The sequence below is a fragment of the Pseudoliparis swirei genome, chromosome 5, assembly GCF_029220125.1.
Source record: "Pseudoliparis swirei isolate HS2019 ecotype Mariana Trench chromosome 5, NWPU_hadal_v1, whole genome shotgun sequence".
Lineage (NCBI taxonomy): Eukaryota > Metazoa > Chordata > Actinopteri > Perciformes > Liparidae > Pseudoliparis > Pseudoliparis swirei.
This window is the reverse complement of record NC_079392.1, coordinates 3,252,859-3,274,032: the sequence shown is the minus strand read 5'-3', so window position 1 is coordinate 3,274,032 and position 21,174 is coordinate 3,252,859. Positions and strand designations below refer to the sequence as shown.

At 44.2% G+C, this 21,174-nt stretch overlaps 1 protein-coding gene and 1 long non-coding RNA gene across 9 annotated transcripts in view; one reads left to right on the top strand and one right to left on the bottom strand.

The window, feature by feature from the left end:
- The first annotated feature begins 866 nt into the window (after positions 1-866).
- sgip1a (SH3GL interacting endocytic adaptor 1a) overlaps positions 867-21,174 on the top strand; it is a 43,527-nt gene continuing 23,219 nt past the window's right edge. For 3 of the 6 annotated variants that reach the window (XM_056414093.1, XM_056414095.1, XM_056414090.1), the window contains exons 1-7: positions 1,049-1,786; positions 14,581-14,644; positions 15,123-15,147; positions 15,285-15,305; positions 15,855-15,917; positions 16,279-16,342; positions 16,765-16,943. In XM_056414093.1, the coding sequence (XP_056270068.1) occupies positions 1,777-1,786; positions 14,581-14,644; positions 15,123-15,147; positions 15,285-15,305; positions 15,855-15,917; positions 16,279-16,342; positions 16,765-16,943 (426 nt within the window). In that variant the 5' untranslated portion in view covers positions 1,049-1,776. Of the gene's footprint in view, positions 1,025-1,048; positions 1,787-14,580; positions 14,645-15,122; positions 15,148-15,284; positions 15,306-15,854; positions 15,918-16,278; positions 16,343-16,764; positions 16,944-21,174 lie in introns of those variants that run through there. The other 3 variants (XM_056414092.1, XM_056414091.1, XM_056414094.1) reach the window with 3 other exon arrangements.
- On the bottom strand, positions 10,570-21,127 carry LOC130193567 (uncharacterized). Of its 3 annotated transcripts, XR_008831667.1 has the most exons (5): positions 20,837-21,127; positions 20,727-20,751; positions 20,555-20,655; positions 15,502-15,631; positions 10,570-11,079 (listed from the first exon to the last, which is right to left on the bottom strand). It is a non-coding gene; the product is annotated as an uncharacterized LOC130193567 (long non-coding RNA). The 3 variants fall into 3 exon arrangements; XR_008831666.1 differs by having other exon boundaries at positions 20,727-21,127; XR_008831665.1 differs by having other exon boundaries at positions 20,555-21,127.

Sequence of the window (21,174 nt, the reverse complement as noted above, 5' to 3'; positions counted from 1 at the left end):
CCGTGAACCAGTAGTGAAAGGTCAAGTTCTAGGAATATGGTTGCTTGGTATTTCTTTTTAAATAGGGAGAAAATATAAATAAATGAAATAAATAAATAAATATAAATAAATAAATACATTAAATAATATAAAATAACTAAATAAAATAACTTAAATAACCCCATAAGATTCCCCTGACACAAACATAATTTATAAAACATGATTTTTATTCTTTACTTAATCTTCCTTTTTTATATTTTATATATTAAGAACATTATGTTAAGTCTTAATTATTGTAACATGTATTACTTAAAATAAACTGAAAAAAATCCATACAACGCTGATGGTATTATATAAAGATATTACAACTCAACTTAACATACTAGAACTAATGACAAAGACACACATCCCATGCTGCATGTTGGTTTTTGTGAAGTATCACCATCGTGTTTCATTTGTTGTTGTAGTTTTTTAGGTTTGCCTAATTGTCAGTCTCCTCTGCTCTTTGGTTTCTCCACATAAACATCCCCCCCCCCCCTCTCTCTCTCTCTCTCTCTCTCTCTGCACCCTCTCATAGAAAATGAGTCGGCACACACACACACAAGCGCACACCCCTCCCCAGAGGCCGTGCTGTCGTCGGCCCTTCCTCTCCATGACGTCACGCCGATCGATCGCGGGTCCCGGTGCAGTGTGGAAAGCACGGAGAGGAGGGGGGGGGGGGAGAGAGAGAGAAAGAGAGAGAGAGGAAGGTGGGAGGGAACAGAGAAGGGAGGGCAGAGTGAAACCACACCTTCTTTCCCCCCCCCTTCCCAAGGAGAGCGGAAACACTGGCAGCGACACACACACACACACACACACACGGCCACAACAGGAATAGTCACTCTGCAGGAGGGTGCAGGGCAACACGTCGTGTGTGTGTGTGTGTGTGTCCTCAGCATGGGTTGTCACTTGGCTCACACACCTGCACCTGACGCTCTCCCTCCGCCAGCAAATAATTAATGTCGTTCACCGCCGAGCAGCTCGACTCGTACCGCACTGACACAAGGTAGGGCGCAGGGGGTGCGTGTGCGTGTGCGTGTGCTTAGCACGTGTGCGTATCCTCTGTATTTACTCTCTACGCGGCCAGTGGCTTTATTTTTCCGTGCCTTTTTTTCTTTAGTGCATTTAGTCGAGTATTTATTGGTCGAGCGGGAGCGTGACTCGCGGGCAGCGTCCTCTCGGGCCGCGGTGTCGGGAGGATTCACGCTGTGAGCCACGTGACGACACACGGCTGCGGGGATTGGCCGAGGCCATCTCTGACCTCAGCAGACTGGACTCCGCCTCTCCTCAACACCACCACCCAACACACACACACACAGCCCTCCCTCCCTCTCAGTCTCCCTCCCTCACTCTACCCTACCTCCTTTTATTTATTATTTTCCTCCAGTTAGCTTTGCCCCCCCCCTCAGCATCCTCCACTAGGTTAGAGCCGCAGCACCACCAGCAGCAGCATCCATGGCTTAAGCCCCGGCTCTGATCGGCCTCTACCCCTCCTCTCTCTCGTCTGTCTCTTTCTATCTCTCTCTCTCTCTCTCTCTCTCCTTCCTGGGCTAGTTGACAGGCGACGTCTGGGGGGGGGGGTCTCGAAAGGCTCACAGTTAGCTAGGGCGTTAGCCACATGCACACGGCGGCTCCGCTGCCCATCGATTCTCACTGTATCGCCGTGGTAACCGAGGGCTTCTTGTCTTCACCCCCCTCCCCACGCCACCTGCTCTCATTTCAGGCTCTTTGGAGATAGAGGAATGCAAATCTGCAACCATGATGGAAGGTAAGAGATATAAAAAATATATATTATATTATTACGCCGTCTCATTTTCTGTTGTTATTCAGGGTAACCCCCCCCCCCCCTTCATGTCCTTGTCCTACGGTGCTGCTTCGTCCACTGGCGTGTGTGTGCGTGTGTGTGTGTGTGTGTGTGTGTGTGTGTGTGTGTGTGTGTGTGTGTGTGTGTGTGTGTGTGTGTGTGTGTGTGTGTGTGTGTGGTTCAGATGTCATAAGCTGCACCGCTCTATTTTGAGCGCCTGCATTCTGGTGACTTGCATGTTATTCTTAGGAAAAGGGCACAGCCACTGCACGTCGACCACGGGGGCACAATGGCGAGGCTAATTGAACCGTGTGTACCTTTTGTAAGTGTGTGTGTGTGTGTGTTTGAGTACCCCCCCCCCCTCCTCCCACCCCCCTTTTTTTCCCGCTTCCCATCGTAAAGGCTTATTTGGATTTATTGTGCAGGAGGGCTTATGTGCCCAGCTGGCTCGGTAAATTCTCTTTGTATGGTGTTCCCTGAAACGCATGCACTGACACATGCGTGCACACGCACACACACACACACACACACGCAGTACCGTGTGACTCTGCTCCGGTGGGTGCGTGCGTACATTCACAGCCGGACTGCTGATTGTTTTAGTGTCCTGTCCCTTTAATCGATGACATCATCGAGGGGGAAGGCCAGCGATGGAGCGATGGACCCCGACCGCTCGGCAGCTGGCGACGCGAAAGCCTCCGACCGTCCGCCTCGTCAGATATCTCTTGATTCTCATCCTCCGCGCGGCGTCCCCGTGTGAACGGCGCTCGCCAGCTTGTTTGAATAGAACACCGAAACGCGTCGACTCTGATGAGCCGACTCGACCTCGGGCGACGTAAGGTCGCCACGCACAGGCGATGCTTTGAGGGGAAATATGTGTCGGTCATTATCTCGTCCAATATTTACCCTCTATTCACGCATTTCCTCCGAAGCGTCACGATGTCACGCCAGACGGGTTCTTATTTTTTATTCCGGCGCAAATTAACTCGATGCCGTTGTCTGTCTGCTGCTGGGGGAGACTCACATTAACGTGTGTGTGTTCAATGTGTTCAATATGTGTGTGTGTGTGATGAATGAGTGTGTGTGTGTGATGCATGAGTGTGTGTGTGATGCATGAGTGTGTGTGTGTTGAATGAATGTGTGTGTGATGAATGAGTGTGTGTGTGTTCAATGTGTTCAATAAGTGTGTGATGCATAAGTGTGTGTGTGTGTGTGTGTGCGTGTGCATAGAACAGGGGCATCACACTCATCTTCACCGAGGGCCACATCACGGCCGCCTCTTAAAGGGCCGGCGTAGCTGAAGCGCTGTATAAACTAGTCCCGAACAAACTGTTCGATAACTCTCTTTGCATTTGATTGTTGTTTATTGGAGAGTAGAGATATTGTAAGCAAGAACATTTCTCGAATATTATAACACAAATCCATTTCAATTGAAACCTTGAAAATAAAAGCACAGGATATAAAGGTGATCATGTGTCTTTCAAGCCGTCAGGGGCCGCACAAAATGATGTGGCGGGCCGCATTCGGCCCGCGGGCCTCGTGTTTGACACCTGTGACATAGAAGCTTTTTTCACGGTTCAATTCATTGTATTTATTTATTTTTGCTTTGGCTTATTCTACCGACTGAAGCTGGGCGAGCCTCATTCTGACATGAGTTGGTATCATGGAGCGAAGCGAGGAGGCCGAGTCATTGGTGTTTATCATAATAACAGGAGTCTGTGGACCGGCAGACGAGGCTGGCATGAAGAACGAGTGTGTGTAGCTGTTTATTCAGTCATCAAAACACACACACCCACACACACACACACACGCACGGAGACGAGCTTACGCAACGATGCTGAAGATTCAAAGCCAGATACACGGACATGTTTGTGTAATCTCGTGGCAGCTGGGGGAGACGAGGAGAATCAAAGGTCTTCCCTGAATGACGCATCGGATTCATCTTGAAAAATGTCTCGGATTAAAAAAGAAAAGGAACGTTTCAAGTGTAGTAAGGATTACGCTTTAATGGTGTAACTGAGTTTAACAAGAAAAGCAAAACAACAAAAATCTTCACGTTATTCGGCAGATCCTTTTCATATTTCTGAGAATATTTGCTTCCCGTCGGTGCCGACCGGTTTATTTTGATTTAAATGTTACACACGGCACGATAATAACAAACCGTGAGGAACACCGACTGAGAGCCGGAGACTAAAGACGTAAAGATGCTGGTTCCATCCCGACGGAGAGATTACAGGAGCCCGCTGCCAAAGATGTGCCATCGAACTCCAGATCTAACGTCAAAGATGGACTCACACACACACACACACACACACACACACACACAAGGATGAATTCAGGTCATTGCCTAGATCCTCTATAACTTTTATTATTACAAGGTCTCCCTGTCTTTCCCTCGAAGTCCTGAGGCACACACACACACACACTAAAAACAAAGATACTGTTTTCATAAATGTATCTTGAACAGAGTTCATAGCAATGTACACACCCAATTAGAAGGGAGAGAGGGAGATAGGGAGAGAGAGGAATCTCTTTAGAAAGCCAGGAGATAAAACAAAATGAGGGGTGGAGATAGAAAAGGAAATGAAGTGAGTTAAAGAGTGAGATGGCGTGAGAGACGAGCAGCAATGTGGTGATAAGACGGTGACATCATCACGGGGGAAGGCCTCTATTTCGTTGTGTCACTTCCTCGATGTGTGGCTTCTTTTTTTAAGTTTGATCAGCCCGTGTGGCGAAAGGCGGAATTACGCAATTATTTAAGGGGGCTGCGTCGACTTGTTTTTGTATCTATTTTTATTTGACACCCCTGGATTTCTGTCTCTATTTAAATGGCCGCCTCAGATACTTCCTCACCTTTCTTCCCTCAAAGTTCCTTCCCTCTATTCATCCCCCCGAGTATCTCTCGTGTCCTTCTCTCCTTTCCTTCACCACTTTGTCCTCCAGCACTTTCTCTTACATTATGGACAGGTAGACGTGGCGTCAGGGGAACACCCCCCCCTCCCTCCCCGAGGGAAGTTATATTTATTTGGCCATACAATATTAATGTGCCACGCCGCCTAATGTATTCAGCTCCCAAGATAATTGTTAGCGCTTGGCTCATTCAACTTGATTAATGAAGTAATATCTTATTAATATGGTGAACATTTGTGTGGTTTTTACATTTTTTTTATTTGTGGGTTTTAAAAAAATCATTTCTGCGTTGATGAGACGCCTTGTTCTGCTTTTGGAGTGCAACAAATATTCTATTTAGGTGAGTGGTTGCACAAAATATATTCATTTTAAAGTTAATTCAGTTGATTTCTATTCATAATTTGACCTAACAATTCTTTCTCTACAACCGTGTTCAGTACACTGACATGTACTATAAATACAATTACTATAAACCTTTTTGTTCTCAATTTAGTTTTTTTATTTCTACAAAATAAAATTGTTTGATCTAATTAAACATGTTTTGCTATTTCTATCATCTAAACTTTCAATAAATTCCATGTTTAAACAAATGAAGCAAACTGAATATTTTAAGTCACTTTTTAAATCTAAATTTCTTTACTCTCGAAGCAGTAAGTTAAATATATTTACTCGAGTAGAGACGTACCCAATGAGGTGGGTCCATGTTCTGCTAGTTTCCACTTCTTCTCCACTTCATCTCAGAAGTAAATATTGTACTTTTTTATTTCTTATACACACAAAAAAGCAAAAGCAGAGAGAGAGAGCACTGTGTTTAGGCGTTGGAGTCTCATTAAATAAAGACACGTTCTCATTTTTAAGATGAATATTAACGAAAAGTACGTGGAAAGAAAACAAAATGTAACTGTAATCCACAAATGGGTAGAAGTTGCTTACTTTCCACAATGTAATAAGTCTCAGCTCGTGTGTGTGTGTGTGCAGGCGGCACACACACACAGACTCATTTGGATGACTTTTCACTGACAGGAACGCGCAGAACATTTAAACATAACAAACATGCGTAGGATTCAATGACTCAATAAAACCTCTGAAGTGTGGAGTTCAAACGGGGAAGGAGGGCTTCAGTTTGCTCGACTCGCGTCGGTGACTTCAACGAGAGAACGATCAGTTTGAACAGCAGAAGACCTGTGGTCACGTCCCGGGGGAACCATAGAACGAGGCAGAGCTAGAGAACCACACCACGGGAGAACGAGAGCTAGAGAACCACACCACGGGAGAACGAGAGCTGGAGAACCACACCACGGGAGAACGAGGCAGAGCTAGAGAACCACACCATGGGAGAACGAGAGCTAGAGAACCACACCACGGGAGAACGAGAGCTGGAGAACCACACCACGGGAGAACGAGGCAGAGCTAGAGAACCACACAACGGGAGAACGAGAGCTAGAGAACCACACCACAGGAGAACGAGAGCTAGAGAACCACACAACGGGAGAACGAGAACTAGAGAACCACACCACGGGAGAACGAGAGCTAGAGAACCACACCACGGGAGAACGAGAGCTAGAGAACCACACAACGGGAGAACGAGAACTAGAGAACCACACCACGGGAGAACGAGAGCTAGAGAACCACACCACGGGAGAACGAGGCAGAGCTAGAGAACCACACCACGGGAGAACGAGAGCTAGAGAACCACAACACGGGAGAACGAGAGCTAGAGAACCACAACACGGGAGAACGAGAGCTGGAGAACCACACGACGGGAGAACGAGAGCTAGAGAACCACACCACGGGAGAACGAGAACTAGAGAACCACACCACGGGAGAACGAGAACTAGAGAACCACACGACGGGAGAACGAGAGCTGGAGAACCACACGGCGGGAGAACGAGAGCTAGAGAACCACACCACGGGAGAAAGAGAGCTAGAGAACCATACCACGGGAGAACGAGAACTAGAGAACCACACGACAGGAGAACGAGAGCTAGAGAACCACACCACGGGAGAACGAGAACTAGAGAACCACACCACGGGAGAACGAGAGCTAGAGAACCACACCACGGGAGAACGAGAACTAGAGAACCACACCACGGGAGAACGAGAGCTAGAGAACCACACCACGGGAGAACGAGAACTAGAGAACCACACGACGGAGAACGAGAGCTAGAGAACCACACCACGGGAGAACGAGAACTAGAGAACCACACGACGGGAGAACGAGAGCTAGAGAACCACACCACGGGAGAACGAGAACTAGAGAACCACACCACGGGAGAACGAGAGCTAGAGAACCACACCACGGGAGAACGAGAGCTAGAGAACCACACCACGGGAGAACGAGAACTAGAGAACCACACCACGGGAGAACGAGAGCTAGAGAACCACACCACGGGAGAACGAGAACTAGAGAACCACACCACGGGAGAACGAGAACTAGAGAACCACACAACGGGAGAACGAGAGCTAGAGAACCACACCACGGGAGAACGAGAGCTAGAGAACCACACCATGGGAGAACGAGAGCTAGAGAACCACACCACGGGAGAACGAGAACTAGAGAACCACACCACGGGAGAATGAGAACTAGAGAACCACACCACGGGACAACGAGAACTAGAGAACCACACGACGGGAGAACGAGAGCTGGAGAACCACACCACGGGAGAACGAGAGCTAGAGAACCACACCACGGGAGAACGAGGCAGAGCTAGAGAACCACACGACGGGAGAACGAGAACTAGAGAACCACATGACGGGAGAACGAGAGCTAGAGAACCACACCACGGGAGAACGAGAACTAGAGAACCACACCACGGGAGAACGAGAACTAGAGAACCACACCACGGGAGAACGAGAGTCTTCCAATTTGTGAAATGGTTTTTTCCAGGCCTGGGAAAGTCCTGGAAAAAAATGAAATCCCCAAAGTTTTTGAAAAGTCATAGAAATATGTTATATTCATATTTTCATTTCCGCTGAATTATAAATAATTAATATTCATTTAAAAGAATGACGCTCCAAATATAAGCCGTCATACGCTCTTTTATACTCGCGCATTTTTCCGCGCTGCAAGTGAACGCACCTTAACTGGAAAAACATAAATGTTTATTCTTTTAATCAAACTATTGTCTCTCATTCATTTGAGTCATTTACAGTTATTTACTGGATGTTTTGGGATTCTCATCGTTAGATTAAATACGACTTTTTCTCACTTTTTAATGCCTACACCAAGATCTTAGTCCTGGAAAAGTCCTGGACACCCATTGGTCAGCATGTGTATGACCGCTCCACTGGTTCTATTTCTATGCAGGTATTTGAGATTGTTGACCATCATAGTGACGCTGGGACTGAAGGTGTGTTCTCTGCGGAGGATTCTAGATCTCGTGGTTCATCTCCTCTCGTCCTCCATGTGTCACTCTCCCCCTCTCTCTCACTCTCCCCTCACTCACTCTCACTCTCCCCCCCTCTCTCTCTCTGTCTCCCTCTTACTCTCACTCCCTCTCCCCCTCTCTCTCTCTCTGTCTCTCTCTCTGTCTCCCTCTTACTCTCACTCTTTCTCTCTCACTCTCACTCTCCCCTCACTCACTCACTCTCACTCTCTCTCTCTGTCTCCCTCTTACTCTCACTCTTTCTCTCTCACTCTCCCTCACTCACTCTCTCTCTCAGTCTTACTCTCACTCTCACTCTCTCCCCTCACTCACTCTCCCTCTCCCCCTCTCTCTCTCTCTGTCTCCCTCTTACTCTCACTCCCTCTCCCCCTCTCTCTCTCTCTGTCTCCCTCTTACTCTCACTCCCTCTCACTCTCCCCCTTACTCTCACTCTTTCTCTCTCACTCTCACTCTCCCCCTCTCTCTGTCTCCCTCTTACTCTCACTCCCTCTCTCTCTCTCTCTGTCTCCCTCTTACTCTCACTCCCTCTCACTCTCCCCCTTACTCTCACTCTTTCTCTCTCACTTTCACTCTCCCCCTCACTCTCTGTCTCTCTGTCTCCCTCTTACTCTCACTCCCTCTCACTCTCCCTCTTACTCTCACTCTTTCTCTCTCACTCTCACTCCCTCTCCCCCTCACTCTCTGTCTCTCTGTCTCCCTCTTACTCTCACTCCCTCTCACTCTCCCTCTTACTCTCACTCACTCACTCTCACTCTCCCCCTCACTCTCTGTCTCTCTGTCTCCCTCTTACTCTCACTCCCTCTCACTCTCCCCCTTACTCTCACTCTTTCTCTCACTCTCACTCTCCCCCTCACTCTCTCTCTCTCTGTCTCCCTCTTACTCTCACTCACTCTCACTCCCTCTCCCCCTCACTCTCTGTCTCTCTGTCTCCCTCTTACTCTCACTCCCTCTCACTCTCCCTCTTACTCTCACTCTTTCTCTCACTTTCACTCTCCCCCTCACTCTCTGTCTCTCTGTCTCCCTCTTACTCTCACTCCCTCTCACTCTCCCTCTTACTCTCACTCACTCACCTCACCTCCCCTCACTCTCTGTCTCTCTGTCTCCCTCTTACTCTCACTCCCTCTCACTCTCCCTCTTACTCTCACTCTTTCTCTCTCACTCTCACTCCCTCTCCCCCTCACTCTCTGTCTCTCTGTCTCCCTCTTACTCTCACTCCCCCTCTTACTCTCACTCTTTCTCTCTCACTCTCCCTCACTCACTCTCTCTCTCTCTCTCTCTCTCAGTCTTACTCTCACTCTCACTCTCTCTCACTCTCCCCCTCACTCTCTCTCTCTCTCAGTCTCCCTCTCCCTCGCTCTCTCTCTCTCTCTCTCTCTCTCTCTCAGTCTCCCTCTCACTCTCTCTCACTCTCCCCCTCACTCTCTCTCTGTCTCCCTCACTCTCTCTCTCTCACTCTCTCTCTCTCACAGTCTTACTCTCACTCTCACTCTCTCTCACTCTCCCCCTCACTCTCTCTCTCTCTCAGTCTCCCTCTCCCTCACTCTCTCTCTCTCTCTCACTCTCCCCCTCACTCTCTCTCTGTCTCCCTCTCCCTCACTCTCTCTCTCTCTCTCTCTCTCACTATGACCATGGACAGTCGGGACATTCCTTTGGCCGCCGAAAGTTGACCAAACCTATAATCTGTGAGAAGGGGCGGAGCCAGCCGCCTGCTTCGCCACAATGAACTGAGATTAGATTTTCAGGAGGGAATACTGACGTAATCCACAGGAATGTGGGTCAGGGTTTTATATTTTTTGGGGGGATCCTATACCTCCAACGAGAGGAGCAAGAGATGGAGGGGAAGATGGTCACCTCAGTGCAGAGTTTATGTTTCCTTCCCTCATTCCCTCCATCCTCGTTCTGACCTTCATTTTCATAATTAGTTTTTTCCTTCAAACAAAGTCATTTCCGGCGCTCCCTCGAGGCGCGAGGAGGCCGGACGCGCTGCAGCTGAGCTTCTGATGCGTATCAGTCCTCTGTCGAGCCTCATCTGGAAACGACCGCACGCAAGCGCACACACACATATACACACACACACACAAGGGGAGGAAATGTACATATTTTTTAGGGGGCAATGTTTCCCCCACTGACTGAAATCCAGGAGCATCTAAAAAGAATTTGGCTGCACTTTTTGAACCTTGTGAAATAACATTTAACCTTTTCTAAAAATAATAAATATACTCATTTAGTCTTACAGTATATGAGCACTTGTCATACAAATGTCAATAATAAGACTATTAGGCAATAATAAGACTATTGGGCAGTAGTCTACAGATTTAAAGTGTTTTATTAGATTCTTTGAACAAGAAATAAACAGAAAACGTAAATCAGAAAATCCTGTTACATTTTATTCTTATTTCTTTGTGGTTATTTATTGTTAGAAACATTTTTTTAAACAACGTAACAATTATAACTTATTTTTTTATTTTCTTTATTCAAAAATTATATTTTAATACAGGACACACACAACAATACAAAACGCAATTAAATTATCCTAATTATTAGAGGACATCATGGGGTGTTGCCCCTCTAGTGACATCAGGGGAAACATTATATTTCTTGGGGGCAGTTTTGGCCTTTGCCCTTTGTGTGTTTCTGACACACACACACACACACACACAGAAGATACAGTAGATTTACAGGCCGATTCTGACAAGTTGTGTGTGTTTAGTTCCCTCTCGCGTCACATGTACTCACTCTACGTCTTCCGAGCAGAACGATGGAGGTTCTTCTTCTTCTTCTTCGATTCTTCTTCTTCGATTCTTCTATGGTCACGTTAGATTAGTTTGTAGATTGTTATCTTTTATTTTACAGTGTTTCATCAAAACATTGATGAATAACGTTCTTCTTCTTCTTCTAAAGGGACCGTGTGCAGTTGATGCTCTGTACCAGATTGTAGCTTCAGCTCATTTGCATCTGTAGTCCCTTGACAGACCAAAACAAACAAAAAACAACAACAAACAAACAGTTTACTCTTTATAGAAAACCAGCAAATACAATAGTTTAAAATTTACTGCGTTTGTATTTTTTTGCAATTGTTACGACTTTTTTTTATTTTATGCCGACTAATCTCATTTTAGTCGGAGAAAACAAGCACTTTGAAAATGTCCGTTTAAATAAAACAACCGTAAACAGATGAGAGAACGGAGAGATGCATCCCCTCATCCAGTCGTTCCTCTCCGGCCCTGACCCACTTTCTCTAGAGGAGGATGACGTCACTCCATGAAACCTCTCAAATGGTGCATCTCTGCAACAAAACAGACGTGTGTGTGTGTGTGTGTGTGTGTGTGCGCTTACAGTTGATGGCGCACAGTGCAGCCACCTGGACAATACAGCCGAGGCCTAATTTTAGCCTCCGCAAACCGACACCCTCTCTCTTTGTCTCCGCCACACTGACTCAGGCTCTTTCTTCCCCGGGACACACGGGGAGGCTGAGGGTAATGGCCGCCACCCGAGGCTCCGCCTCCTGCGTGTGCTGCCAGGTGACGTTTAGGTTTAGGGACGGTTTGAGAAGTGGTGACCAGCGTAGAGCAGGGCGGGTGGCAGAGATGGACGAGATGTCTGTCTCTGCTTCCCGCGCCAGCAGAGATATGTTGTGAGCGACAGGCTGTCTTCTGCCTCGCTCGTGTTACATTCCAGGAAACCTGTGTTTGTTTGAAATTAGTTGACGTCTCTCGACATCACAGGTGTCAAACACAAGGCCCGCTAGCCATATCCGGCCCGCCACGAGATTTGATGTGGCCCCTGAAGATTTGAAAGACATACTCAGCAGCTTTTCTTAAAGAAATTTCATAAAAAATTCTGTGCTTTTATTTTGAAGGTTACAAAATAAATGGATTTATGTTATAATATTAGAGAACATTTCTTATGTACAATATTTCTACACAGTATATTTCTACACAGTGCGCAGCTCTTAGTTACACGTGATTTAAAGCAATGCTTATGCATGTTCAGCCAAGAGGAAAACTACCAAAAAAAGGTGATTTGTTGAAGAGCTGCTGCAGGAAGTTTAACTTGATGAGATTTAATAATGGTTTACCTCGAAAATCAAATATTATCACATAATCTAAAGGTCCTATTTGATAGCTTTGAAATCCTGAGAAATATAATATACGTTTAATTTGATCTGGCTCAGAATGAGCTCTTGGTGTCTAGCTCAGTGTAATAATGGGAGAAAGTTATTCTGTAATTGCTGTGTTTTCAAGATGGACCTTTTTCTATTAAAGGCAGTGCTGGACCAACCTCCTCCTGTAGGTTGGGGTGGACCTCACCGAGGTATAAAAATAACACGCAGCGCCGCTCTGAGTGGTGTTCCTCCCATTGTGAGTTTGTTTTTACTTCTCGGGACCCTTTCTAAAGTTAGCCTCCCACTTTTTTCTTTAGACGCCACAATTACCTTTTTTTCCTTCCAGACCAAAATGATTGCATGTCTAGCTCTGGTCATTGTACTGTCGATCTTCAGTTCTCATATATATATGTATGTATATATGTATGTCTGTCTGTCTGTGTGTGTGTGTGTGTATGTATATATGTATGTATATATATATATATGTGTGTGTATATATATTGTATTTAAATATATATTGTATTTATATATACAGAGTATTTATATATATTTAGGTAAATTGTATTATATATTTTATATATGTATTTACATATATATATATATATGTGTGTGTATATATATATATGTGTATATATATTTATATATATGCATTTGTATTTATATATATGCATATTTATATATGTGTATATATATGTGTTTGTATATATATATAAATGTGTATATATATGTGTTTGTATATATATATATATATATATATATGCATATTTATATATATCTGGATGTATATATATATATATAGAATAATATTATATATTTACTTGTTTGGCAGCGTCTTGCTTTGCGTCCTTTGGCCTTTCCTAGAATTACATTAGCGTCTTGAAGAGACCACTAATTGTGTTAGAACTTGTGTTCGCATCCCTCTGAGCGGAAGCCATTAAGTCGTTAACCAGCTGGTTTTTCCCTTCTCTGTTAATTAACCCCTAACATACACACACACATCGTCATCGTCTCAGATGATCCTGCTGTACATTAAACATGGCAGAGGAGGAGGAGGAGGAATTTGGGTTCTTTTGTACAGTACGATTGGAGCAAATTAATCACACAATCTCTTATTAAAGCTGGAATTAGGTCTTTAGGAGAAATATAGCGTATGCACCTGTCCTGTAGTTCTACCCGGTAGTTTAATACGGAGGTATTTGAGACACATTGGAGCAGCTGTTGATCCGTTGCCATTGTGACCCTCGTGGAAATGTCTCTCCCACGCTTTCTGTATATCGCCACAGGGTTCGTACGGTTCAAAGTCCTTGAAATGTGTTATATTCATAAGTTCATTTCCGCATATTTATACAAATATTTATTCTTGTAATCAAACACCGAGATTTAAAAAAACTGTTGATCATGGAAATTTGGTTTAAAGTCCTGGACACCCATTGGTCACCATGTGGATGAACCTGTTCATTGGTCATGAGGATGAACCTGTTCATTGGTCGTGTGGATGAACCTGTTCATTGGTCGTGTGGATGAACCTGTTCATTGGTCATGAGGATGAACCTGTTCATCGGTCGTGTGGATGAACCTGTTCATCGGTCGTGTGGATGAACCTGTTCATTGGTCATGAGGATGAACCTGTTCATTGGTCATGAGGATGAACATGTTCATTGGTCATGAGGATGAACCTGTTCATTGGTCATGAGGATGAACCTGTTCATTGGTCATGTAGATGAACCTGTTCATTGGTCGTGAGGATGAACCTGTTCATTGGTCATGTGGATGAACCTGTTCATTGGTCATGTGGATGAACCTGTTCATTGGTCATGAGGATGAACCTGTTCATTGGTCGTGAGGATGAACCTGTTCATTGGTCATGTGGATGAACCTGTTCATTGGTCGTGTGGATGAACCTGTTCATTGGTCGTGTGGATGAACCCTGTCATCAGCTGTGTGATCTATAACCGACTCCTCTGCGCTCGTCGGCTCTCTTTAACTATTCTTGTCCAATTATCGGCGTATTGATTTTCACTCATGATTTTTTCCATTTCGAGAAGACGCCTTGATTCCGGCAAGGCCGTCTGTCCATCTGCGATGACCATGAACACATTGTCAGAGTGGAAAGATGCAGCCGGTCACTCAATAATACATAAAACCGTTGGCTTAGGGATAGATGGATGATCGATGCATCACAGCTTCATTGTCAGTCATCAACCCCGCAGATAAATGTATACATAAGATTTCTTAAAAGAGCTTGTAAAGTATTGACTCCTGCAGCCACACACATCTCACTGGCACTACTCCATCTCGGCCTCTTCAATATTATCATTTATAAGCTACTATTCACCCTTTTTTCCTATTCTTTCCCTCAGGATTGAAAAAACGTACCAGGAAGGCCTTCGGGATACGGAAGAAAGAGAAGGACAATGACTCCACGTAAGTAAATATCCAAAGAGAAAGCAAAATACATATTCAGGATAAAAGATGTATAAATAAATGGCAGGTAAAGCAGAACAAAATAATTAAAATGAGTGTGACGAAAAACAGGATTAGTAAGAAGTACAGGTCAAATACCAGTTATATCGTATCGTTTTGCGATAATCTTGTTAAATCTTGTCAGAAATGCTCTGAAATTATGCAAATACAGCAGGATCGAAATAACCGTAATCGGTAACCGCGTTCGTTTTCCAGGGATGTTTAGCCAATGTGTAACTCTGCATGAGACACTTCCTGTGAAAGGTTTGAGTGTAAAAGTGTGTGTGCGGTAGCCGTGAAAAGGTTTTCCTTCAATACCCCTTTTCAATATTTTGACTCGAATAATTACCGACGCACTCGATTTCAAAGGAAAACGCCCCCGTGTGAAGTGAATCTCACGCTGTCCTTTTCTTCTCTCTGCCTCTCTGAACCCTCACAGGGGGTCCCCAGACAGAGACAGCGGCGTAAGTAACAGAACATGTGTAATACCCGCACATTATTTAATTTCTTTAATTGCTATGTTCTCTAAATGTGTTTAACTAGAGGAAATCAAGACTTTTTGAGTTCATTATTTATTTGCTTTGTTCTTTTTACTTGCCAGGAACCCCAAGAGGTTGAATCGGTACTGACCTCTTATCCCTAGTCCTTTTGGAGTAGAATAGTGTCTAGAAGACTTAGCACGTAGTCTAGAGTTTAGTCTGGTTATGGACTGACCTCTTATCCCTAGTCCTTTTGGAGTAGAACAATGTCTAGAACAGTTATCACGTAGTCTAGAGCTTAGCCTGGTTATAGACATCACAGTACGATCTTAGACTCACCAGTTATGACGACTATAGTTTCGTTAGCAGTCTCTCCGAGGAGGCGTTAACGGGAAAAGAGCATCAGGATATCCCCCATAGTCCTTTGGAGAAGCTTGACGAGATTTCAATCTTGAAATATCATCCAGCTCTGCTGGTCGATTAGCAGCATGTTGGGATAATGACAACAATCATCATTATTATCCAATCATTAGTGACCAAGTGGAGAAAACAGAACAAATCAGGGCTTGCAAGAGGAAAGTAGGGATCCGTGTGACGGTAGCTAACGTAGAAGCCCATCCAGTGGTAGAGCAGCGTATACTGCACCGCCGCTGTCTGGTGGGGTTCTAATCAAAGTGCCTCTCTCCTCTCAGTCTCAGAAGAAGAGCAACGGGGCCCCCAATGGCTTCTACGAAGATATCGACTGGGACAGATATGTAAGTGATGGGACTATTATTTAAAACGGTGATTCAGCTCACCCTCAAAACGACTGCCCTGTTGTCATCTGCATCCAATGAGTGTATGGTATTGATCCATTGTATTGCACAAAGTCTGTCCTATTGACACATGTCTTATCTAAGCAATTAATTTGCTTGCATTTGAGATCCAGATCATGGTGTTGTCGATATGCATTTCGTCATTGAACAGGACACCGAGCATCCGCGTTGACAATTCGGCGCAATTTATCAAGATTATACTTGAACCAACAAGTCAGCATTTTATTGGCATGCAACTAATATCACAGGACGCACACAAACGCATCAAGAGATTTACACTGGGTCGCTGTTTGTGTTTCAGAACTCTCCCGAGGTGGACGACGAAGGCTACAGCATCAGACCTGAAGACGAGTCAGAAGAGGGAGATATCCTTGTTTGACGAGATTCGTGGTTTCTGAAGTTACCGTGGCTCGCCAAAAAATGGATCGTTTCCAAATCCCGTAAAGGATTTGTAAAATTGGTTCACACTGAAAAGAGATCAGTTGGTATGTGATTTAATTCACAGGGGATGTATTTAATTATCTCTCAAATTCAGCCTAATCAAAGGCAAAAAAATCTATCATCAAATATCGCTGTTTTTAACGGATAAAGCCACCTCGGATACAGTCAAAAGTAAAAAATATTACATTTACAAAGATCTGAATGAAGGTTATTCAACACTTTGCAATTAACCTCCTCAGTAGTTAGAAAGTTTCATTTGACTTTGAGTCGGATGCACCTTCATCCACAAATCCCGGGCCGCGTTCATTTAACTTTGGAAACATCGCCTTCCTTGACGCCGCGCCACCGCCCACCGTCAAAAAGCCCCACTTCTTTTCCTCCGACGAGTCGGAAGGAGAGGAGGACCACAGGAAAAAGTTCAAGATCAAGATCAAGCCGCTGCCGTCCGACCGCGTGGCGGCCGCGCCCTCGGTGGACGAGCTGAAGGCCTCCGTCGGCAACATCGCCCTGTCCCCGTCTCCGATGGTGAGTAGACGCCGACGTGTGAATCACTCCTCCTTCCCATTGTCTTCTCACATGTAGAGAGATTCAGAAGGAAGTGGCTGTGCACGTGATGCTGCATGATGGTGTGTGTGTGTGTGTGTGTGTGTGCTCTTGTATCTGACTGTTTAGTTTGGGCTAAGGATGGGAGCTCCTAATGTGAAACTATATATAATATATATATTTTTATTAAACTTTGAAAGGGTATCTACATAAACTATTTTGTTTTAAAAGAGCCGGTATGCAACTGTACCGGATATCTTTGGTTTTGAGGGTTCGCACATTCACGGAAAAACTGGAAGAGTCATGTAATTTCAAAATGGTTATTTGAGGCCTTTAAAAGTCCTTGAAAAAAATAAAATCCCAAGGGTTTTGGAAAAGTCCCGGACGTTTGTTATATTCATCTGTTCATTTACGCAGTTTGATTAAAAGAATAATCATTGGATTCCTGGAAATCCATCAACATATGGGAGAACCCTGTAACTATTTTGTTCTAAAAGAGCCGGTATGCAACTGTACCGGATATCTTTGGTTTTGAGGGTTCGTACATTCACGGAAAACCTGGAAAAGTCGTGGAATTTTAAAATGGTTATTTTCAGGCCTTGAAAAGTCCTTGAAAAAAATTTAATCCCAAAAGTTTTGGAAAAGTCTTTGGCGTTTGTTATATTAGTCCTGGAAATGTACGCAGTTTGATTAAAAGAATAACCGTGTATATATAGACATCAGAATGCTTTTAATCAAACTATTGTCTCTCATTCATTTGTGTCATTTAAGGTTATATACTCGTGTAAACACCATGATGGAAATTTGGTTTAAAGTCCTGGAAATCCATCAACATATGGGAGAACCCTGTAACTATTTCTGTTTTAACGAGCCGGTATCCAACAGTACCCGATATCTTTGGTTTTGAGGGTTCGTACATTCACGGAAAACTTGGAAAAGTCGTGGAATTTTAAAATGGTTATTTTCAGGCCTTGAAAAGTCCTTGAAAAAAATTAAATCCCAAAAGTTTTGGAAAAGTCCCGGACGTTTGTTATATTCATCTGTTCATTTACGCAGTTTGATTAAAAGAATAAACGTGTATGTATGTATATATATATATATATACATCTGTATGCTTTTAATCAAACTATTGTTTCTCATTCATTTAAACTCGCGTATACACCGAGATTTCTCAATGTTTGGTCATGGAAATTTGGTTTAAAGTCCTGGAAATCCATCAACATTTCCTGTAACTATTGTTTTAGCGAGCCGGTATGCAACTGTACCCGATATCTTTGGTTTTGAGGGTTCGCACATTCAGGGAAAACCTGGAAAAGTTATGACATTTTCTATTTGCAGGCCTTGAAAAGTAATTATTACCCTGTAACTATTTTAGTTTTAACGTGCCGGTATGCAACCTTTGTCTTTGGGTTTGAACCCGACGCTGAAACACACAACCCGAGGCCAGCGGACGCCTGTTGTTGGTGGAATTGGCTCCTTTGAGACGCCGCCGGTGACCTCCGGTGACCTCCGGTGTTCCGTCACACGTAGTCCGGTGTTGTTTAACCCGAGCCGGGCGTGAGGCGGCCGAGTCGCCGAGTCCAAATTCCAACACGCAGCCCGGATTCAAACGGGCCTCCTCTGCCTACCCAGAAGGCCTTTCTTCCACCGGCCAGCACGGTTATCTTGAGTGTCCATCTTGAATAATTCAAGTAGGAAAGCGGGCACGGTGAACCCGAGTGTGTCGTCGTGGTCACTTGAGCTTCTGGATTTAATAATTTACTGCAGCCGGTCTGTGCGTGGCTCCGCTCACCCGATCGGGTGTTGATGATGGTTGTGTTGACGTCTATCGTAGGTGGAAGACATTTGTGGTTTTATTTCCATTTTAAGGCTTTTGCTCACAAATATGACTCTTGAGATAATTTGCGTTCAACAGTAAAATGAATAAAACTTTTTTTTTTAGCAATAGATGATTTTTTAAAAATCATTTATTTGGAAAAATACTTAACTACAAGTGTTTTAGTTCCAGCTTCTTAAATGTGAGATTGAGCTGCTTTTCTGTTTTCTATCGTTGTGAATTTGAAGTTTTAACATGAGACTAAACAAGCAAATTATCTTTGGCTCAACCAAAAATAAATAATAATAAACATTTTTCACCAGTTTTTCTTTGCATTTCATTGAGTTGAAATCAACAGATACATTTATAATGAAAACAAATCTGAGTTACAGCCCTGTTAATATGACATTAGGTTTAAGTCTGGATAAGTGGGTTTCTTCTCAGACCAGGACAAGATATATGAAATAAGTTTCACTTAACTTCCTCATGCAGTTCAGTCAACTCGATATTAACCAATCAGGACGTTGCAATCGCCGGCCTGGACTTGTGATTACGCAACTGCCACCGTCGCCTCCACCAGTTCACATTAGCGTCACGTTTAGCCTCGGCAGAGCTTTTCCCCTCGCAAATAAATTACCCAGAGTGCCACAGTCACTCCCAGTGCCTGCCTGGCAACTGTGGGTAACCGTGGCTATGGGCTGACCGTTAAATAGTGTCTGATGAAAAGAGGAAGAAGATGAAGAAGAGGGTCCAAATGTTAACAGGTTTCCAAAAGCAAACTTTCTTTCCACTTCTTTTCTGTTCCTTAAACTGATCCGGTTCGACTTCATCCCGAACTAAAACATCCATGACTTCTTATTTTCAACAACAAAGACTCCGCAGCCATTAGAATAGTAATTGCGATTCCCTCCACGAACACCCGAGACTCTGCATGTCGGTGCGCTCGCTCTTCATTGGTTGGTTTTCCACATATTAATACGGAACGCTTTTGGAAAACCTGCAACGCATCCCGAGTATCACGCACAGATACTCTGGTTCTGAATTGAGTTGTTTGCCTCGCCTTGCAGGATTCTCACGGTCATGGAAAACCTGGAAAAGTCACGAGAATTTAAATACGACATTTTCTCACTTTTTTCATGTATACGCCGAGTTTTAAAAACATGTTTGGTCATGGAAATGTGGTTTAAAGTCCTGGAAATCCATTGGTCACCATGTGGATGAACCCTGTTCATTGGTCAGAGATATAATGTTGCCCCTGATATTAGAGAGGGGCAACAATGCCCCCAGAATTATAATAATGTAATAGTGTTTTATTTTTGTTCTTTGATGTTCTTTGTGGTACACAAAAAAATCAATAAATATAATTTCGAATTATAAAAAAATTATAATAATAAATTAGAATTGTTAATAGTTTTAAAATAATGTAATAACACTAAATAACCACAAAGAAATGAGAATAACAATTAATATGATTATCTGATTTATGTTTTCTAAAAGAAATCCAAGAAAAAACTGAGTCTCTAGACTTCTGCCTAATCGTCTTATTATTGCCATATACAGTTATATGACAATTGCTCATATACTGTTGTTTTTTTAATACATTTAAAAAAAAGATCTCAATTTATTTGTATATGCCCCTGCATTTCAGTCAACGGGGACAGAAATTTCCCCCCTAAAAAATAAAAAAGTACCCCCCTGCCTGCCTGCTGTGCTCCGATGCTTTGCTGTGCTAGTATTAATACCCCCCCCCCCCCCCCTAGTCTTCTAACTCCTCCACCTCTCTTCCATGTCTCGTCCCTCGCTGCCTCGCGGCGCTCCCCTGTAGAGGAGTCCGGTAAGCCTCCGCTCGGCGTGCCGTGTGTCCAGAGCTCCGGCTCACTGCAAACAGAGTGTGATCATTACAGGCTTTATTATTATTATTAGCCCGGCATGTTCTCGGGCAACCTTACCTGCTTTCCTCTGTTGCCGTGACGTCTTGAATCAGGAGGTGGGAAAAAAACAATCTGGAGTTCAAATGTGGGAGACTATTATTATTTCATTATTAGACGAACCTTCTTACTTGTCTGATGGATACCTGGTGCTCAGTCAGGTGTGTTCAGAGAGGAAGTCATTACTCTAATGCGATATTTAATCACTATTTCAATTACATCACACAATAGTTTTGAGTGGTCCATTTTTAAGCATCAGCATTATTTACAGCATACACATAACTCTGTCCCTGCATGCGGCTGAAGGGTCACGGCCTCCTCTCCAGTCGCAGGGAGGCAGCGATTAGTTGAGCTCATTCACCCAATGAAGTGCATCCCTTCCACCGGCTGGTCCCGCCCCCTTGTTGCGTCACTTTAATCACTCGGGGCTCATTGCACTACTGGAACCAGCACAAGAGGGAGGGATGGA